General features: G+C 39.7%; 1 protein-coding gene across 50 annotated transcripts in view; it reads left to right on the plus strand.

Annotated features, from left to right (window-relative positions):
• RIMS1 (regulating synaptic membrane exocytosis 1) overlaps positions 1-22,916 on the plus strand; it is a 527,235-nt gene that overhangs the window by 299,579 nt on the left and 204,740 nt on the right. For all 50 annotated transcript variants that reach the window (XM_030555702.1, XM_030555709.1, XM_030555712.1 and 47 more), the window contains 2 exons: positions 19,491-19,558; positions 20,987-21,097. In XM_030555702.1, coding sequence (XP_030411562.1) covers positions 19,491-19,558; positions 20,987-21,097 — 179 coding nt within the window. The remainder of the gene's footprint in view (positions 1-19,490; positions 19,559-20,986; positions 21,098-22,916) is intronic.

Here is a 22,916-nt window from a genome sequence, read left to right on the forward strand (position 1 = left end):
TAATAAGGTGATAAATAACAGTCAGCATGGATTTGTCAAGAACAAATCATGTCAAACCAATCTGATGGCTTTCTTTGACAGGGTAACAAGACTTGTGGATAGCGGGGAAGCGGCAGATGTGGTATATCTTGAGTTTAGTAAGGCTTTTGTTACTGTCTCACATGACCATCTCAAAAACAAACTAGGGAAATACAACCTAGATGGAGCTGCTATAAGGGGGTGCATAACTGGTTGGAAAATCATTTCCAGAGAGTAGTTATCGGTGATTCACAGTCATGCTGGAAGGACATAATGAGTGGGGTCCCACAGGGACAGGTTCTGGGTCCAGTTCTGTTCAATATCTTCATCATCATTTAGATAGTGGCATAGAAAGTATACTTATAAAGTTGGGAGGGGTTGCAAATGCTTTGGAGGATAGGATTAAAATTCAAAATTAGCTGGACAAATTGGAGAAAAGGTCTGAATTAAATAGGATGAAATTCAATAAGGACAAATGCAAAGTGCTCCGCTTAGGAAGAAACAATCCGTTGCACACATACAAAATGGGAAATGATTGCCTAGGAAGGAGTACTGGGGAATGGTATCTGGGGGTCATAGTGAGTTACAAGCTAAATCTGAGTCAACAGTGTAGTGGTGTTGGAAATAAAGCAAACATCACTCTGGGATGTATTAGCAGGAGTATTGTAAGCAGGACACAAAAAGTAATTCTTTAGCTCTACTTCACACTGATTAGACCTCAGCTGGACTATTGTGTTCCGTTCTGGGTGCCACATTTCAGGAAAGATGTGGACAAATTGGAGAAAGTCCAGAGAAGAGCAAAAACAAATGAAGGGTCTAGAAAACATGACCTTTGAGGGAAGATTGAAAAAATTGGGTTTGTTTAGTCTGGAGAAGGGAAGACTGAAGGTGTACATGGTAACAGTTTTAAAGTACATAAAAGGTTGTTACCAGGAGGAGGGAAAAAATTGTTCTTCTTAACCTCTGAGGCTAGGATGAGACGCAATGGGCTTAAATTGCAGCAAGGGCGGTTTAGGTTGGATATTAGGAAAAACTTCCTCACTGTCAGAGTGGTTAAGCACTGAATAAATTGCCTTGGGCGGTTGTGGAATCTCCATCATTGGGGATTTTTAAGAGCAGGTTGGACAAACACCTGTCAGGGCTGGTCTAATCCTTAGTCTTTCCTTGAGTGCAGGGGACTGGACTAGATGACCTCTCGAAGTACCTTCCAGTTCTATGATTCTATGAAAAGAGGGCATTCATAGTGGAGAAAATTCAGAGTCTCTGGATTTTTTAACAGAGAGGTTTTGAGGCTGTGGTCTATGGGTAGCTGGCTAATCAGATGGTGCAGATAAAAATATTTTAACTGTATTCCTAATACTAGTTTTCTATATAAACAACTTAAACAACTGCAGAGGAGGTGGTAGTCTCTGTAACTGTGACAGGAGGGGAGGTACTTCTGCTGATCATGAAGGAGGGGAAGTGTCCATGAGATAATCTTTGTACTAAAGTGTATTCTGATCTACGGAAAAGTTTAAGAATGTCTTTTCTAATACAAGGATTTCAAGAGTCTGATGAAATCCAGTGGAAAACAACTTGGGCTAAAAGCTTATCAGTACATGAAGGTCCATATTAAATTCTTGTCAGAATTCTTTATATATATTGTTCCTGTGTCTCCATGGTTCGTACAGAGCCCTCTCACCCAAAGGAAGGGATTTACAGTGGTTGCTGCAAAAAAGTTGATGTTTTCTAACAGTACCATACAGTAGTCATGTATCTGAGGGCTTGTCTACTCAGGGACACTCAGGAAAATTAATCCAAATTAACTAAAGGTGAATTAAAAGTGAATTAGTTAGACTGCATTAAACCCCTGTGTGGACACTCTCATTCAGAATTAGAGAGACCTGAATTCAGCTTAGTTTAATTGTCCATGCAGGGGATTAACAAATCACTTAAATTGAAACCCTTTAAAATAAACCTAATTAAAGCCATTTTGATTCTGAATGAGCAGGGGTTTAATGCATGGGGTTCATGTTCTGAAAATGGGTTTCCATTTTAAATCCACATTACATTCAAACCTTTAGCTGATTTGATTAATTTTCCTGAGTGCTCCTGTATAGACTAATGCTTAGAAACAGCAATTACTGCCAATGGTAAAAATGGTAGAGTTAACTTTTAATATCAACCACTATACTTCAAGCAATGTCTAAGTTTTCTTCACCAAAAGATCTGGACACAGGTTGCCAACAGTACCTTGCACTGTGGCGTCTGACATACCTGGGTACATTGACAAGGGTTACTTAGATAGATGGCTGTACTGTAGCCAGAGAATACAACATTGTCAAAGAAGGAAACTGCAAGCCTTTGAAAGGCTGCCACCATAATGGCAGTGGTAGTGAGGTGATATACTTATTCTCTATTGCAATAAGGGTTAAAGCTGGAAAGTGATTTAATTTTTAATCCCCTTTGCCCTGCAGCTTTCCTCTTCAGTAAGTGGCTTTCCATAGAGCTTACACTTGCCTGAAAGAGTGGAGGGATGTTGGTGAGCAGCCACTGCCACTTTACAGAGAGCAGAAGAGGCCTGCCAAAAGTACTTACACAATTGATATGATGTGAGGTACTGATCCTGGAGTGTTCATCCTATGGATGCTCCTTAGCCCTTCCTTAATGAATTTGGCCATGCTTAAGTATTTTTGGTTTTTCTGGCACAATACAATTCATATGAATGGGCCAGAAAAAATTTGTTACTAGCCTGCTTTGATGATATTATTTATTAGCTGTATTGTGCCAGAGAAACACTTTATGCTGTACAGATACATATAAAGAGCATTTCCCAAGAACTTACGATGTAAATAGAGCATTACAGATAATGAGGTGAACAAAAGCAAAGTGCTAAAATTGTTATAGTTGATCCATGACTTGCTATTTCCATGTTATATATATTAAAAAAAACAACAAAACATGATTTGTTCCTATTACAATGTGAACTAGGGAATCTTACACCTTCTTCATGCTCCTTTTGTTTAGCATACTGTTAATTTTAATCTTATCTTCCTCTTTCATTCAGTTTTACTCTAGTCCAACTCTTCTTTGTCCTGGTGTCAGTCCTGTCATTTCTTAATACCTTTCTCACTCCCAACCCACACCCACTGCAGTTACTTCATTCTATTAGAAGTGAGAAAGAAAGAGCCAGCTAGATGAGATCTATAACTGGTACCAGGTGTTCCAGTGTAGTTAACAGAGTTCAAAGTCCAGGTTCCAAGTGAGGTCTCTTGGCCTCATCCTGCCCTCAGCAACAAAGCAGCTTCTGTTGCTGCTCCTCACTGATGGTAGATGGAGTCTGCTGTGGCCAGGGCGGGGAAGGGGCTTCACAAGCTTCTCTTTCTCCCAGCAGCAAGACATCTCCTCCTCTTGTCACTGTCTGGTGGTAGTGAGGGCATTTCTGCTAGTTCAAGAGACTGGGGCAGATCCTAGTCTAATGATTTCTCCTGCTTCCAATTGCAACAGGATGACAACAGCTACCGCTTTCTGTTAATTCAATTGAGCAAGCCAGGTATAGAGACTGATTCTTATGGCCTTCCCACCTATAGTAGGGCCCTACCAAATTCACGGTCCATATTGGTCAATTTCATGGTCATAGGATTAAAAAAAATAATAATTTCACAGTGTTGTAATTGTAAGGGTCTTGACCCAAAAAGGATTTTTTTTTTGGGGGGGGGGGGCGCAAGATTATTGTAGGGGGGTTGCAATACTGCTACCCTTACTTCTCAGCTTCTGCTAGCAGCAGTGCTGCCTTCAGAGCTGGGCAGCTGGAGAGTGGGAGCTCAGAAGGCAGAGATGCCTCCAGCAGCAGGGCAGAAATAAGAATGGCATGGTATGGTATTGCTACCCTTACTTCTGTGCTCTTGCCTGCAGAGCTGGGCCATCAGTCAGCAGCCACAGCTCTCTGGCCATCCAGCTCTGAAGGCAGTGCAGAAGTAAGGGTGGCAATACTGTAACTCCCCCTAGAATAACCTGGCAACCCCCCTACAACTCCCTTTTGGGTCAGGACCACCAATTTGAGAAAATTGGTCTCCCCCATGAAGTCTGTATAGTATAGGGTAAAAGCACATAAAAGGCCAGATTACACGGGGGCGGGGGGGGGGGCAGATTTCCCGGTCCGTGACGCTTTTTTCATGGCCGTGAATTTGGTAAGGCCCTACCTATAGGAGCAACATCTCCTGTTGCTCACCAGGCAGATCTGCTGTTGCAGTTAGGAGGTTGTCATTAATGGTCCTAGGAGCTGGGAAGAAGTCTTGCCCAATCATCTGGCTCATGTAACACCTGTTAGAAAAGAGACATTAATAAACTTGATGCACACTGACCTTGGGATAAACTGTTATATATTGATTCACAGGCATGTGATGTTTTTTCACTAAGGGAGATGAGAGATTGAATGTTTCAAACAGAGCATAGCAATTTTATTAGTGGTAGTTGAATCTCTGAAGCTGCTTGCTGGAGCTCAAGTGAGCCTTTATAAAAATTCCAGACTCAGAGATGTGTGTTTGTGAGATTAGGCATAATAGTATCAAAATGGATTTAACTTTCTCTTCTTTAAACTTTGAAATAGTTGTAAAACTAGTTTATGAATCCCTTTGTTATATGCTTATGCCTGTTGAAATTTTTGTCTGCATTAGAGATGTACCTAAACCATTAAGTTTGGTTGGGACTTTGAGGCAAATTTGCTTTAAATTTGGATGTTTGGGATTGGAGTACGAATTTACACTATTTAAATTTTAAATATTGCTAAAATACTTTTTCAATATAAAATATAATGTACAGTAGCATGAAGAATTATTAAAATGTAACGGTGCACATGAATATTTCTGCACAAAATCTTATTAAAAGACAACGTTGACATCCACTCGGCCATTTTAAGACTTCTAAGTATACTCTTATTTTTTTTAAAAAATCTAAATATCTTGTAAATGCCACTTCTGTTTTACCTTAAAGTTGCAAAACATTGTCTATTATTGTAAATGTATGTAAATGTAATTGTATATGTGTCTTGACAAATTTCAATTAGCTCTGCTTGGTTTTATGAGATTTGGAAGGTGAGGAGTGAACACTGAGTGTCTGTGTAAGCTCAGAAGCTTGTCTCTGTCACCCACAGATGCTGGTCCAATAAAAGATTTTATGTTACACACCTTGTCTCTCTAAAACTAGTCCTGTTACTCATGAGGACTCTATTTGTGAAGGAAGATGGCAAACCATCTGATGTTTGAGCTTCTTTGTGTTGATAGCGAGTTTGTGGTAATTTTCTGTGTAGCAGTCTGAAGGACGTTGATACAGTTTTCCTTCATTTTGCACAAAGGAGCTGTAGAGTATTTTCAGAGTTGCTCTCCCAAGTCCCTGAGACCTTGGAAGACTTGTCTTCCACACCAAGGACTGTCTGCAACCAATGTGATTGTCAAGAAAGTTAATGTTTGCTTTGTAGGCTTTGCATTAGCAACTCTATATAATGTGTAGATATCTATTCTGTGTGCTAGTATAATCCGAATTTGCCTAATATGTCTACAGCTGAGGTAGCAGCTACTTATCTGGTGAATCATTTGAGCACAATATCTATTCCACCTAATATTCTCTCATTTCAATAAATTTCAGAATAGAATCTGGATTTGTAGCAGCATTTCTGGGCAGTTCATTTTCACTATTCAAGATCTTTTGGAAGCCAATGTGAATGTGGCAAGAAGGTTGCAGAAATCTCTTTTTAGCTTGGAAGCCTCAGACAAAGCCACATTTCAGCTTTGCAATTTGAATAAATCCATCGTTTTTGCTGTTTACCTCATATCTGCCCTGCTGATTTAATAGAAGGATTTCACCAAAAATGATCAAATTTGCTGATAGGATGGGCATAACATATTATTAGGAAGACATATTTGAAGGAGTCACTACTTTGTTGCTGAAAATATCCATTATCCTTATTTTAAAGGGATCATTTTCGTAACAACCAATCTTAGATACTTATAAATCAAGTGGGATATATGCTGGGAGTTGGGAGAAATAGGATTGGGTATAATAATTAAATAGATGAGAATAGTCAGTTTTTGTTTATTTCCACATTCTGATTGAAGACTGGGGCATATACTATTAATCAAATATTCTATAAATTTATTCCAGTTAAACTGATACAATTACAAATCAACTCTATCTCCCATAGTCCAGTAATATTAATTACACAGTAGAAAAGATAATAACAGAGGATGTATTTCATCATTGACAGGACACAGCATTTTGAATTTTTTCTTCAGGAAGTAGATTTTGATGAATATGCATTTATCTGTTTCATTCTATCATTAATCATAGGTAAAACATGAGTTGTAATGTGATGTATTTTTTTTCATTATATACCTAGGAGTAAGTCATGATCATTAATCATTAAGTCCTTTGAGATTTTCTTTAATGTAGCAACAACTTTTTAATATGCTTATTTTCATAGGACATCATTTGTTTGAATTGCTCCATGATTTAACATTTGGATAGGTGTTTTAAAAATCTGTTTTAAAGCACTGGTTGAAACTTTCTAAGAAGTTACTCATTTGGTAATTAGAAACATGTTCTTTTGTGAACTTCCTGAAATTGTTCATGTTGTTTTACAATTTTTGCTAATCGAGATAGCAAAAGACACACACACACACACACACTCTCTTAACAATAAGAAGAAAAATGTCATTGTGTATATGTAACCAAAGTTTTTTTTTAGTTCATGGGACTCAGGGATCTGGGGGTCATAGTGGATCACAAGCTAAATAGGAGTCAACAGTGTAACACTGTTGTAAAAAGAAGCAAATATAATTCCGAGATTAGCAGGAGTGTTGTAAGCAAGACATAAGAATGGCTCTACTGGGTCAGACCAAAGGTCCATCTAGCCCAGTATCCTGTTTTCCGACAGTGTCAGTGCCAGGGGCCCCAGAGGGAATTAATAGAACAGGTAATCATCAAGTGATCAATCCCCTGTCGCTCATTCCGAGCTTCTGGCTAACAGAGGCTAGGGACACCATTCCTGCCCATCCTGGCTAATAGCCATTGATGGACCTATACTCCATGAATTTATCTAGTTCTTTTTTGAACCCAGTTATGGTCTTGGCCTTCACAACATCCTCTGGCAAGGAGTTCTACAGGTTGACTGTGTGTTGTGTGAAGAAGTACTTCCTTTTATTTGTTTTAAACCTGTTGCCTATTACTTTCAATAGTTGGCCACTAGTTCTTGTGTTATGAGAAGTAGTAAACAACACTTCCTTATCTACTTTCTCTACACCAGTCATGATTTTATAGAGCTCAATCATATCTCTCTTTAGCCGTCTCTTTTCCAAACTGAAAAGTCCCAGTCTTATTAATCTCTCCTCATACGGAAGCTGTTCCATACTCCTAATCATTTTTGTTGCCCTTTTCTGAACCTTTTCCAATTCCAATATATATATTTTTGAGATGGAGTGACCACATCTGCACATAGTATTTATGATGTGGGCGTACCATGGATTTATATAGAGGCAACATGATATTTTCTGTCCTATTTTCTATCCCCTTCTTAGTTATTTCCAGCATTCTGTTAGCTTTTTTGACTGCTGCTGCACATTGGATGGATGTTTTCAGAGAACTATCCACAATGACTCCAAGATCTCTTTCTTGAGTGGTAACAGCTAATTTAGTTGGAATTATGCTTTCCAATGTGCATTACTTTGCATTTATCAACATTAAATTTCATCTGCCATTTTGTTGCCCAATGATCGAATTTTGAGAGATCCTTTTGTAGCTCTTCGCAGTCTACCTGAGTCTTAACTATCCTTAGTAAATCTGTATCATCTGCCAATTTTGCCACCTTACTGTTTACCCCTTTTTCCAGATAATTTATGAATATGTTGAATAGGACTGGTCCGAGAACAAACCCCTGAGGGACACCACTATTTACCTCTCTCCATTCTGAAAAATGACCATTTATACCTACCCTTTGTTTCCTATCTTCTAACCAGTTACCAGTCCATGAGAGCACCTTCCCTCTTATCCCGTGGCAGCTTACTTCGCATAAGAGCCTTTGATGAGGGACCTTGTCAAAGGCTTTCTAAAAATCTAAGTACACTATATTCACTGGATTCTCCTGGTCTACATGCTTATTGACCCCCCCTCAAAGAATTCTAGTAGATTGGTGAGGCATGATTTTCCCTTACTAAAACCATATTGACTCTTCCTCAACAAATTATGTTCATCTATATGTCTGGCAACATTGTTCTTTATTATAGTTTCAACCAGTTTACCCGGTACTAAAGTCAGTTTTACAGGTGTGTAATTGCCGGGATCACCTCTGGAGCCCTTATTAAAAATTGACGTCACAGTAGCTATCCTCCAGTCATCTGGTACAGAAGCTGATTTAAATGATAGGTTACAGACTAAAGTTAGTAGTTCTGCAATTTCACATTTGAGTTCCTTCAGAACTCTTGGGTGAATATCATCTGGTCCTGGTGATGTATTGCTGTTTAATTTATCAATTTGTTCCAAAACCTCCTCTATTGATACTTCAATTTGGGACAGTTCCTCAGATCTGTTACCTAAAAAGAATGTCTCCTCAGCTGTGAAGACCGATGCAAAGAATTCATTTAGTTTGTCTGCAATCATCTTTATTGTCCTTGAATGCTCCTTTAGCACCCTGATCATTCAGTGGCCCCATTGGTTGTTTAGCAGGCTTCCTGCTTCTGATGTACTTAAAAAAATAATTGCTATTACTTTTGGAGTCTTTGGCTAACTATTCCTCAAATTCTTTTTTGGCCTTCCTAATTGTATTTTTGCATTTCATTTGGCAGTGTTTATGCTCCTTTCTATTTTCCTCACTAGGATTTAACTTCCACTTTTTAAAGGATACCTTTTTGCCTCTCACTGCATCTTTTACTCTGTTGTTCAGCCACGGTGGCTCTTTTTTTGGTTCTCTTACTATGTTTTTTATTTTGGTATGTACATTTAAGTTGAACCTGTATTACGGTGTCTTTAAAAAGTTTCCATGCAGCTTGCAGAGATTTCACTTTTGCCATTGTACTCTTTAATTTCTGTTTAACTAACCTCCTCATTATTCTATAGTTCCCCTTTCTGAAATTAAATGCAACAGTGTTGGGCCGCTGTGGTGTTTTTCCTGCCACAGGGACATTAAATTTAATTATATTATGGACACTATTACCACGTGGTCCAGGTATACTCACTTCTTAGACCAGATCCTGTGCTCCACTTAGGACTAAATCAAGAATTACATGGTGGGTTCCAGGACCAGCTGCTCCAAGAAGCAGTCATTTAAGGTGTCAAGAAACTTTATATCTGCATCCCGTCCTAAGGTGACATGCACCCAGTCAGTATGGGGATAATTGAAATCCCCCATTATTATTATTGCCTTTTTAAATTTTAATAGCCTCTCTGATCTCCCTGAGCATTTCACAGTCACTATCACCATCCTGGTCAGGTGGTTGGTAATATTTCCCTACTGCTATATTCTTATTATAAAGCATGGAATTTCTGTCCATAGAGATTCTGTGGTACAATTTGATTCATTTATGATTTTTACTTCATTTTGATTTTACACTTTCTTTCACATATAGTGCCACTCCCCCACCAACAAGACCTGTTCCGTCCTTCCAATATATTTTGTACCCCTTGTAATTCTTCAGCTCTACTCTGTGTTGCTTAGGCCTCAACTGTAGTATTGTGTCTAGTTCTGAGCACCACATTTCAAGAAAGATGTGGACAAATTAGGGAAAGTCCAGAGAAGAGCAACAAAAATTATTAAAGGTCTAGAAAACATGATTTATGAAGGAAGATTGGTTTTGCTTAGTTTGGAGGAGAGAAGACTGAGTGGGGACATGATAACAGTTTTCAAGTATATAACATGATAGTTTTCAAGTATATAAAAGGTTGTTAAAAGGAGAAGGGAGAAAAATTGTTCTCTTTAACCTCTGAGGACAGGACAAGAAACAATTGGCTTAAATTACAGCAAGGGTGGTTTAGGTTGGACATTAGGAAAAATCATCCTAACTGTCAGGGTAGTTAAGCACTGAAATAAATTGCTTAGGGAGGTTGTGGAATCTCATCATTGGAGATTTTTAAGAGCAGGTTAGACAGATACCTGTCAGCGATGGTCTAGATAATATTTAGTCCTACCCTGAGTGCAGGGGACTGACTAGAATACCTCTTGAGGTCCCTTCCAGTCCTACATTTCTATAATTATATAATGTAAGAATGGCATACAAAAGAGATTCAGGGTAGAGGAATAAAGTGGAACATGTCTGCAAACAAAAGTTCCACTGCTTTAATTATCAGACCGGCTTTAGGACATGCAGGGCCCGATTCAAAAGAGTGGCCGCCGAAATGCCACCAAAGACAATGGCAGTGATTGAGCTGCCTCCGAAGATAGCAGCCAGAATTCGGCAGTAGCTCAATGGGTTGCTACTGTTTCTGGCAGCACTTTGGTGGAAGGTGCGGGGCTCCTCTTCCCGATGCTGCAGGGCCCAATTCCCAGGAATCGGGGGAATTGCCCTAAAGCTGGCCCTGTTAATTATACCTCTGTGTGTGTGTGTGTGTGTGTGTGTGTGTGTGTGTGTGTGTGTGTGTTATATATAGATATCGATACTTTTATAAAAGTGCTTATACTAGTATAACTTATTCTCCTTCCCATACAGGAAGGAGAACAATCTTTGCTGATGTAGGCACTGTTATACTGGTATAGTCACATCCCCAGTATGGTTTTTAGTGATATAACTATTTCAGTTAAAAAAAAAACCCACATCCCTAAAATAGTTATATTGGCACAAAATCCATGATTAGGCCAGGCCTTTGTCTGTCCTACAAGGGAAGGTTAAAAGAACTAGATATGTATAGCTTTGGTAAAAAGACCAAGAAATGATGATCTGGAAAAAAACAGAAATATTTGAAGACTGGCAATTATAGCAAAAGGATGGATTTGTTTGGAGTATTCTAAGACACTGTAATTATGAGTTAAAATAAGAAAATAAGTATAAGATAATTTAGCCTGGATGTTGAGAAAAATCACTTAATAAATTCTGCAGCTCAGTGTCTCCCACAATTCTGATATGTATGAGGTATTTCTGTCCTGTCTGCAGTTTCTGGAGGTAGTTCAATATCACAGCCATGATAGCCATGCTCCTTGCTCCAGCCTGCTCCATATCTTCTGCTATATAGGAGCAGTCAAGCAGTAATTCACTTTGCACGTGACCTTTTTTTTTTTTTGTGGCCAGCTTATTATTTTATCATTTTTTTCGGGCAGTAGCAAGCAGACGCTTCTTTCTTCTCCCTCTCCTGGATCAGCTTTGGAGCAGTGAGGGTGCTCTTAGCTGTGCAGTCCCTCCGAGCCAAACTCTGGCTTGCCCAGGTATGGCAGAGCTCTTGCGCAAACACCAAGGTAAATTCAGGCGATGTTCTTTTTGTGGGGCAGTCTTCACAGATTATTTGGAGGCTGAATTGTGCCCTGCCTGCTCTCAGCCAGTCAACCCTTGCATTGCTAGGACATGGGGTTCTGAATTGGACGGGCATGTTGGGTCCCCCCCATCCTAAGAAGCCGCAACTCCAATACAGAAAATCCTGATCTGGAGAAGCAGAGCAGAGAGAGATATTAAGGACAAGCACTTCTGCCAAAGGGGTAAGTCCTAGGGCAGAACAGGACTGGGAGGGGGGAAACCCTTTGAGGGGTTTCAGATCCCATCTTACCCCCAAGTCCTAAAATGGATCCTAAGTTACCCAGGGAGAGAAGGAGGGCTCTTACTTGTCTCCCCTTCTTCTCAGCTCAAATCAGGGTATTCCGGCAATGAAACCCCATCCCTGGGCAGGGTGACTGGGACCCTATGGGGAGGACATGGAGGAAGGGTTCAAGGCACTACATAAAGCAAGCCACACAAAAAATGCCCTGCCACAGCCAGAAAGGCTTTAAAAAACTCTGAAAGAAAAATAAAAAGTATAAAAAAACCTAAGAATTATTTGTTCTCTGGTTCAGACACCTCCACCTCCCCTGACGAAGGGGAACTCTCAGATTCAGGCTCTGAGCAGGAGATGAAAAAATGCAACACAGGATTTTTTTCCTCTGAAATGTTTGAAATCATGTGCAAAAAAGATGCATCAACAATCTAGATCTAACCTGAGCAGGCACGTAAAGGGAAATACCTGCCTTCTAAATCCTCACCTGAGACAGCAGTCCCACTGCACCCATCCTTCCAGCATGTGAGCAGAGAGGAACAGGAAACTCCTAATATGGGTAAATGTATAAGTAGCCATGCACTTAGATGTTACAAGTTGCAAGAGCCAAAAAATGCTATTACAGATACACCAAAAGTCGATGCTGCAGTGGCATCTCTAGCAGAAGATATGGTAATCCAGTCTAAAGGGGATTTATTTCCCAAAAGAGCCAACTGATAGAAAGGTGAAAGCTACCCTTAGAAGGGACTTTGAGCTTTTGCTGGTTACTCTTAGAGCATCTCTGGCAGCTACATGCTTTGCAAGAGCCATCCTGACTTGCAGTCTGCACTTAAGAAAATTTCCCTACCAACTGCCTTTGATCAATAGATGCTAAGAGATTTTTAAGCTGAGGCCTCGGAATGTTTGTCAGCAGCCAGACACCATACCTGGCTTTGTGCCTGAAAGGTTGACACTCACTCCAAACAAATTCAGTGCTCATTTGAATTCACAAGTTTTCACCTCTTTGGGGAAAAACTAGACAAAATAGTCACAGAAAGCCCTGCCAAACTGAAATGGTCCCTCCCTTTCCAACTCAGTGCTCTAAGGAGGAATAACAATCCTAGCAACAGACAAAAAAAGCTCCCTTCATCCATCCTAGCAAAGATAACAAAGGAAAGAAACAGGTATATTGGGAAAATCCTGGAACTGGAGATCACTTGGAAAATCCCACGGGGGATCCATTGCCTCTGATAGCCCGCCATGACAATAAATTAATGTGACTGGACCCAGGCCTGAATCTAGGAGACGGAATTTTCCACTTCTCAGGCAAATGCTCTCAAATGACCACAGACAAATGGGTAAAAGAGAAGTGAGTTGTGGATATTCCCTTAAACTAAGTTCTCCACCTCATCTAATCCCCCACCCCAAGCAACTCCGTAAAATGTGAGTGATGTTAAATGAAATCTCACATCTCCTGGAAATAGGAGCAATATAAAGCAATAAAAAATCCTTCATTTTTTTAAATTGTCCAGAAGCATATGAAGGGTCAGAACCATCTTGGATTTCAATCAGCTCAACAAATGGATGAAGATGAGATTCTGTATGGATACCCTAGCTTCAACAGTAATATCTGTCTTTTTCGTGTCTGTGGATCTAGCAGATGCACATCTCCACATTCTCATATGACCATGGCACCACACATTACTGAGATTTGCTTACAGCACAGCCCACTACTAGTATCATATGCTCTCATTTTGCCAGCCCCTAGGGTTTTTATTATGGTGGTAAATAATAGCCAGACTCAGGTCTCAGAGCACTCACCTATATCCCTTCCTAGACAACATCTTGATCATTACTTTGACAAAAGCAGCAGCATGTAGAGCCACAATGCGGACACTGGATCTGCTTCAAGCACACAGATTTGTGATAAATACCAAGAAGAGCTCCTTGACTTCCTCCACAAAGGTATTTCACATGAGAATGGAAATAGACACAACTGTGGTGTATATCAAAAAACAAAGTGGAACAAGGAGTGTAATCCTATACACAGAAGCAATGGTGATAATGGAATGGGCAGTGAGATCTTTCCCTTCTAGAAGAGCAATACATATAAACGGAGAACTTTAAAAAAAGGCAGAGTGGTTCCTGAATCAGGAAGTCTTCTCTCTGATTTTGCAGAAGTTTGGCCTTCTGGGAGTCGACCTGTTTGCCAGTCATAAGAACGCAAAGCGACCGATGTACTTCACCAGGGAAGCAGATTCCCAAACTCCTGGGGGTGGGTGCTCTTTCCTCAGGCCTTTTATATGCATTCCTACCTTTTCCACTTTTGGGGAAAGGTGATCCAGAAGATAAGGCAAGAAGCAGCAATGGTGATAGTGCTAGTCACTAGACAAGGAGAATGTGGTTTTCCGATCTGATAGAACTGACATTGGAACCACCATTGTAGCTATCAGTAAACCAGACACCTTTTACCAAAGGCCATTTCTCCATCCAGACCCAGACTGTCTACATCTGACAGCCTGGGTATTGAGAGGGAAGAATTAGCCATGCCAGGATTATCTTCCAAAGTGATTGGAACTCTCTTCTTCTCCAGGTGAGCTTTAACCCTAAAGGCCTATTCCTCCATCTGGACTAGGTTTAGCTCATGATGTCAAGAACATAACAATAATCCCAAGGATTCTGGAGTCCCAATTATCTTGGACTTTCTTCAGGAAGGTATAGACAAGGGACTTCATAGCATGCCAGGTGTCAGCTGTAGCCTCCTATTCATAGAGAACCCTCAGATACCCAGATTTCTCTGAGCAGTCAGACTGGCTAAACCTGTAGTTAGACCAGTCTTTCCCAAGTGAGGCCTACCACTGGTGTTAAAAGCCCCATACTTAGCCAGGATGGGCAGGGATGCAAAACCATATTGTGAAGTGTCTCTAGCCTGTGTTTGTCAGAAGCTGGGAATGAGCGACGGGGGATGGATCACTTGGTGATTGCCTGATTACTGAAAACAGGATACTGGGCTAGATGGACCATGGGTCTGACCCATTATAGCCGTTCTTATGTTCACGCTCCCTTTTGAAACAATAAAATCAATATCTCCATTGTACCTATCCATCAAAACCTGTTTTCTGGTTGCCATCATATCTGCTAGACAAGTTTCGGAACTGGCAACTGTACCCGTGCAGGAACCTTATGGTGTGATCCATAATGACAAGATGATGCTAAGAATTCCAGAATTTTTCTTGCCTAGGGTTAATTCATCTTTCCATGCCTCCCTTCATTATGTCCAAACCCACCACATTTAGCAGTAAAGCTGTAGCACACTTTATATGTTTGAAGAGCGCTAATGATCTATAGCAAGCACACCAAATGAACAAGATTGGGGTCCTTCTTAGTCTACTTTCATCTGAAGTGGCCAGGACTCAGGATATCCAGGCTATACTAGCTACATGGATAAAGCTTTGTATCTTAGAAACATATGAAGCATCAGTTCCTCCTGTCCAGATGGCACCAAAGCACACTCTGCAATATTTATGTTGACTTTGTGGGCAGAAGGAGCTTGTGCTTCCACTGCAGAGATCTGCAGGTCAGCAAGGTGGTCATTAGTTAACACCTTTATTAGGCACTGTGACATGGACTTTCTGTTCTCTGCAGAGACCTCCTTTGGCAGGAAGCTTCAGGCAGTGGTCCAGTAGTAGCTTTACAATTTTGGGCAATTAACTTAGCAAGGTCTTCCCTATTTCTCCCTACCTACTGTTGTTCACTGCTTGCTATTTCCCATATGTATCAGATTTGTGGGAGACACTGAGCTGCAGAATGGTAAATTCCTTACCCAATAATTTCCTTTCTGCTTGCAGTGTCTCCCACAATTCTACTCTCTCTGGTTCTCTTCCTAACCAAGGGACAATGTTTAATTTTGATAGTTGTGCTAGTAGGCTGTAGCCAACAGTACAGTTTATTGGCTGGCATTTAAGTTATTCTTACTAATCATATTCTATGAGTTTTTACACAGCTATGGAATGAATCATCTGTCAGCAGGCCAGAGAAAAGGGCACGGTTAGCACAGGCTGAGCTACAGCCTTTGATCTGCCTCTGGAAATTGTAGACAGGAGAGTAATAGCCATAGGGTGACCAGATGTCCTGATTTTATAGGGACAGTCCTGATTTTGGGGTCTTTTTCTTTTATAGGCTCCTATTATCCTCTGTCCCGATTTTTTACTCTGGCTATCTGGTCACCCTAAATAGCCCATATGTATCAAAATTATGGGAGATGCTGCTAAGCGAAAGGAAATTATCAAGTAAGAAATTTACCATCTCTTGTATGGTGGAAGTCCTGTTGCTGGTATTATTTATAATTAGGCATTATTATATAATTATAATCATAATACTACTTGTATTCTATTCTGCTCTGTTCTTATAGATGGCATAGATGCCAGCTTGTAGTTTAGGTTGCTGAACACTTTATAAGATGTTTTCAGTGGCTTATAACTTTCCAAAATATAAGCTGTTCACTGAAATTTTCCATTCCAGGTGTCTGACTCAGGCTGATTTTTTGGGTGGGATAGCGGGAGGATTTTTAATTAAAATAGTTCAGGTATTTTCAGGAATGAGGTTTGGTAAAAATATATTGCTTTGCCCATATTAAAAAATATTCCAGTGGTTTTGTTGAGAAGATATAGCACCTCCATACTTTATGGGCCAGTGGCTTAACAACAGGAGGTAACTCTGATGTCATGCCTTTTATCTGCCCTGTAAACTTGCTAGAATTTGGCCAAATTATAAACCTCTAAAAAAATTGGAGTTTGCACATGCTGAGTTGAGACTTGTTTGAATTCAATAGCTAAATTCTCCAAAGATTCCATCTCTTCTGGGCATGTACTGTCCCAAGATGCAGGGACTAAGCAGGACTGTCCCTGCAATTGCTCCTCTTCCAAGCTACCAGAATCTGCTGTGGCAGTGGGCACCAGAACTTTGAACATGGGAAATGGATCCCCCTGCTTGTGCCCAAGCAGTGCTCTCCATGTTCATGCCCGTGCAGGGTAGAGGAGGAGGATGCAGCCTGACTGAAATGCAGAAGGTGAGAAACAGAAGAGGGCTGGGGACAAAGGGAGGAGTTTGGAGTAGCAGGAAGGGAAGGGATTTGATGCCTAGGGGGATTAAGGGCAAGACAAGAGGGAGGAGCAAGATCAGGGGGCAGAAAACTGGGGTGGAGAGAGATAGAAACAACATTACAGGAGAGGGACAAGAGCACAGGGAGAGTGAACAGGAGAGAGGGAAGGAGCAGATGAGGCCAGGTCAGGGCAGGAGGAAGGGGAGACTGGGGAGAGGAAGGAAGACATGAGCAGAAGCTTGGGGATGGGAGAGACAGGACAGGAAGGATAAGAGCAGAGGGACAGGGACAGGAGTGTGGGCGCAGGCAGGAACCAAGGGAGATAGCAGTGGAGGGTGGGGTACAACCTCCGTTCAGCCCCCTTGTGCATATTACATGATCACATCCAATTTTTTTCATAGGACCCTGCCTCCTTTAGTACACTAAAAAGGACACTCAGACGCAAATTTGAGATTGTATTACCTACCATGAAATTATTTCGTAACTAATTATTTGTAACCCCTTGGTATTGGGCTGGTTTATCGCTTCTTCGGTTAAAGCAATTTGAATGAACACATTGTTTTGAGAAATCCCAACTGCCAATGAAAGGGATATGCAGTATACAAAACATGACACAAGCCACATCGAGATGTGAAGATAAAAGTATAAAGGTTCTTTTTGTTATTGTTGGTAAGAAAGGTTACTGTTAACATTATATTTAGGTTTTGGTTTGGTTTTAATCACTGATATGCCATTTTGTTTGGATGTTTATTTCTATGTATCTGTAACAGTAATGATCTAAAAGTGTTCTTCTCTTATATAGTTATGCTTGCTAAACGTTAATAAAAGCACCCAGGCACTTTGTCTAAAGTGTGTCTAAAAAGTAAATTGGGATTTTCAGAAGTAAAATACATATTAGAAGTGAAATCCTGACCCATTGAAGTCAATGGGAGTTTTGCCATTGACGTGAATGAGACCAGGATTTCACCACAGGGTTTTTAATAATCACCAAAGCATGCCTAGGCATATCACGAAACAAGTATATGCAGATTTTCTCCACAATATACCCTCTGCCAGTACAGACTGTGGGGCATGAATTGTCATCATTTAAAAACATAAGGAAAATAATGTACATATATGTTAGAAGGCACGTAATGTTAAACTTTCTTTAGTGAGCTTTTTTTTCCAAACATAACAAAGAAACATCACCAAACTGAGGGGAGACCACATGCCAAACATGAAAGTAAAGGTCCAAATTCAGCCCTTGGTAAAAGATGAATTGTTTGGTGGGACAACTCCAATTACTTCCAGGGCTGAATTTAGCATACATAGTTCAGTCTTTTAGCTCTTTGCATGATAAATGATCAAAATGGCTAGTTTTAATGTGTTCCTTTATCATCAGTTTTATTTAAACTTAAATTGTCCACTTTGGGGCCAAGATCAGGTATATAAATACAACTAGCATCTCAAAAAGGGTTTAGAATAAGTTGCCCTTTTCATCTTCAACTATTGCTTTTGATAATACTCTATATTGTCACAAAGGGTAATATTAATGCAAAGGTATGAAAGGTAATAGAGTATATGGGACATATAAATACTGCATTTTTAAAAAGAGAAATGATCTTTTGCAAAAAAAAAGAAAAGGTTGAAAAAACAAAAAAAACAACGTATCAGGCTCTGTTCTCATTGCATCAGGCTCTCCCTTCCCATTTGTTCTATTCCATCCTGCCTCATTCTCCCAAGTCCTTCCCAACACCCTTTGCAGCCATCCCTCTCATTGTAAGGTTACATTCCATATTTGGTTGGTCAAAATACACTGCCAAGTCATTTGTTCTCCAGCCCTCCCCATTACACAGGATGTGAGTTTAGACATCCTTTATCGCTTCATCCCCAGTGCATGCAGCATGCTCTCCCCCTCACTCAAAGTCTCTCATAACACTGGTTCTGTGATTCCAATCTGCACTTGCTCCCACGTCCTCTCGAACACATTCACTGAATTTCCTCTACAATACCCAATTGATTCATGATTGCTCCAGCGTGCATTATCAGTCGTCTCTTCTCTCTGCACATAATGCATGTCACCTCTGTCTGTCCTGAACAAAAATAAAAACCACAACCTTGAATTAAATCTGTTGGCATTATTTCCTGTGCCTGTACTTCTACTTTGGTAGGCTGTGTTGCATTCCTAAATGGCTGGCTCCCTCTGTGTGTTTCCTGAACTGTGCATCTCTAGAGTACTCATCATCATTGCGCGCAGGCACCACTTCATAGTTTCTTCTTGTGGTTTCTGTTGGCCCCTCCTCTGGTCAGCTGTAACCAAATGTCTCTTTTTAGTGTCTGCTTACTCTAGAATCATAATTAGCTCTTTAAAGGACTGGCACTATGTGTTCATCACAATAAGGTATGAAAGGGGGCATTTATCACTGGAAGGTGGGATTCAGCAGCACAGAAAGTCAAGTTGGGGCATACAGCAGATATTCAGTGAACTACTGAGAAATTGAAGGTCTTTGTACTGTGACACATTTTTATTTTTGAAGCGTTAGTATATATTGTTGTCCCTAAATTAAAACATTTAATATCATTCAAATCATGGTATAATTTAAGCATTTGCTTCATAGAATTATTGTACATTAAAATTCATGCATGCAGATGATGCATTCACACACATTTCTCTCTATAGGAGATTACACATTTCTTTCCATTCATATTCTTCCAGGTGACTTGGATTATTACTGGCTGGATCCTGCCACGTGGCACAGTAGAGAGACATCCCCTATTAGTTCGGTAAGATATAGGCAATGTAGGTTTATAGTGGTGCCTTCTAGTCTTAGAATCTATTCAATTATGAATTTCAGTCTTGTAAGATGTTCATTGATACTAGAACTTTGTTCTAAAAATGTGAAAAAAGTGTTTCTAGATCATGAAAATCAAAATAAGGAAGAGATTTTCTATCTGAATCTGTATTAGAAAAATAACTTGAGTATTTAATCTGAAATAGAGATTTTTTTCAAATGAGGGATTGTATTTCAATCCATTAGGCTATCAGTTAGACACCAATGATGTCAGCAGAATTTTTGCCCTTGACTCCAATGGGAAAAGGATCATCAGACTTTTACTATATAATGAACATATATGAAACAGCCGAATAACATAAATATTATTCTACAGGACTGTTATTTTTTAAAAGGAATTTTGAAGATAGTGGAATACAAAGTAACGCATTTATTTTTACAAGCTGAAATACATCTTAAATGCATTAAGCTTCAAATCCGTTTTATAACTGCACTTGCACACTTTGGGTGTTGAGATAATTTTACAATGAGAAAGGGTAATTGTAAATATTTAATGAAGCAGGAGTCAAGAACTGTAGTTAGGGCCCTACCAAATTCACAGTCCATTTTGGTCCATTTCATGGTCCTAGGAATTTAAAAATAGTAAATTTCATGATTTCAGCTATTTAAATCTGAAATTTCCCAGTGTTGTAATTATAGGGGTCCTGACCCAAAGAGGAGTTGTCGGGGTGGAGGATGGGGGTTGAGAGGAAGGTTGCAAGCTCATTGGAGGGGGACTGTTGGTACTACTACCCTTACTTCTGCACTGCTGCTGACAGCAGCACTGCCTTCAGAGTTGGGCAGCTGGAGATTAGCGGCTGCAGGCTGGGAGCCCAGCTCTGAAGGCAGAGCCACCGCCAGCAGCAGCTCAGATGTAAGGGTGGCATGGTATGGTATTGTCACCCTTATTTATGCACTGCTGGCTGGGTGCTGTCTTCAGACCTGGGCACCCAGCCAACAGCTGTTGCTCTCCGGCTATCCAGCTCTGAAGGGAGTGCAGAAATAAGGGTGGCAATACCATAACCCCCCCTTAAATAACCTTGTGACCCCCCTGCAACTCCCTTTTAGGTCAGGACCTCCAGTTTGAGAAACGCTGGTCTCCCCCTGTGAAATCTGTGTAGCATAGGGTAAAAACACACAAAAGATGAGATTTCATGGCGAGAGACAAGATTTCACAGTCTGTGATACGTTTTTTGTGGCCATGGAGTTTGGCAGGGCCCTAACTATAGTATTATAACAGAGAGAATTTTGTCAGACATTATGCAGTCAAAGATTAATTGGATTATCTCTACTGTGACATAACTATTTAGCTGATTCTATTTGTGTGTGTAAAATAGGAAGAGATATCCACTTTTTTGCTTCCACTGATATTTTCTAATAGCATCCCGTAACGTGGCAACCATCTAAAGAGGGAGATCGCTTAATTGGACGTGTTATTCTTAACAAGAGAACCACCATGCCAAAAGAGTCAGGTGCATTACTGGGGCTAAAAGTAAGTATTACAAAGGTTATACTATAAATTAATTAAACTTCCATTAGCCTAATAGACAACAGTTTATAGCATATCATAGATATCCAGAAAATCTCCAATTATACTACCATTTGAGACCAATTTTACATAGTTATGTTAAAAAAGACTGAAAGATACCTTTTCCCCCTGTATATTGGACAGCATCCTGAATTGATGCAAATATATCAGATATTGCCCTCCACTCCTTTATGCATACTAGGACCCCATTGACGGTGCAGCCTTTTACCATGTAACATACAGTAGCTGCAGCTGATTGTGTCCATTTAATCTGTCCTGAATAATGACCTCAGTATATGGTCATATATATATATATATATATATATATATATATATATATATATATATATATATATATATATATATATATATATATATATATATATATATAAAACCCAGATATAAGAACACCTTCTCTGTCTCTCTGTAAAACACACAAAAATAAAACACAGAAGAAACACACACACAAGATAGATAGATAAAACATGGTATGAAATTCTATAACTTAGATCCTGACCCTACCATATACTGAGTGCCTCCTCAAAAATTCTTAGGACCGCAAGTACTCTGAGATTGCAGGTGTTCAACAAAGCTCAAGATTTAGCCTCAGGTGTTTTATTGTTTTGTTTTTTTAAACTAAAATTGTGCAGGATAGATGGAAATGCATCCTAATTCAGGTGGACTTTATTAAGCCTTGGAAAATTAAAGTGAAATATTATCAGGGGAAACCTTCTTTAATCCATTTTTTACATTGGCCTATTTACCCTGCAAAAGATCAGAACTGTTTTGTTTAGAAGGCCATGAGGTAGAACACAGTCTATTCATCTGCCTGTTCTCCAAGCATACGCAGTACATCCTAATGCATTCATGGATTTACCGATTTTACTTCATGCATTTCAATCGTGTAATCTTCATATCACGTTCCACATTCATGAGTGTCATCTAGACACTAATATTCACAAAATCAGTTTTTAAAATCTGCACTTCCAGGAAGAAACAAAAATTGCACACAGTGTATAACAGCGCATGTGCATAGTTTTGAATAGGTCATCTTAAATAAATAACTGCTCTTCAAAACCTTGCAGTGCTGAGGTTTAATATAACTATCTTTTAATATTTTTGCATCTGTAACAAAACTGGTGAGTTTTGACTTTTTGCCAGTTTCACCCTGGGCCCCAGAATTAAGACTTTTAGAGAACCTCTACTCTTCCTTTCTTGTCTTACCATGATTTGTTATGTGCCATACTACAGATCATTGACTCACCGGTGGGCTTAGCATTTGTCCTGTTGCATCTTTAAAGCTAGGGGAGACTGCCTGAGATTCAATTGTATAAGTCAGTGTACTAAAATTAAGATCAGCCACCACTGTGGCAACGTGAATAAATAAAACTTTATCAATGGCTGCTACACTGGGTAATGGACATTATAGTGCATTTCATTATAAAACTCTACGCAGAATATTTCTGAGAAGACCACTGGCTGGACAGATTCATTAGGACAACTTAACCATTCAGGAAGGACATGTAAAACCAGCATAATCAAAATATTGGTTTTGTATTGATTTAAAAAAATCTTTAGGCCTGTACTTCGTGTAGATTTTTTTTTTTTAACTGTGAGCAAGTGGTGTAACTTGTGTCATTACAATTTTTTGTATTTTGACAGCATTTTTAAAACTCCAAATAGAGACTCTGGATAATATGTCTGAATTGACACTGACCACTGTAGACAAAAGCAAAATATGTTTTATTGCTACACCTATTCACATACTGTAAAAATGTCAGTA

This window comes from Gopherus evgoodei, chromosome 3 (assembly GCF_007399415.2).
Source record: "Gopherus evgoodei ecotype Sinaloan lineage chromosome 3, rGopEvg1_v1.p, whole genome shotgun sequence".
In the NCBI taxonomy this organism is placed as follows: domain Eukaryota; kingdom Metazoa; phylum Chordata; order Testudines; family Testudinidae; genus Gopherus; species Gopherus evgoodei.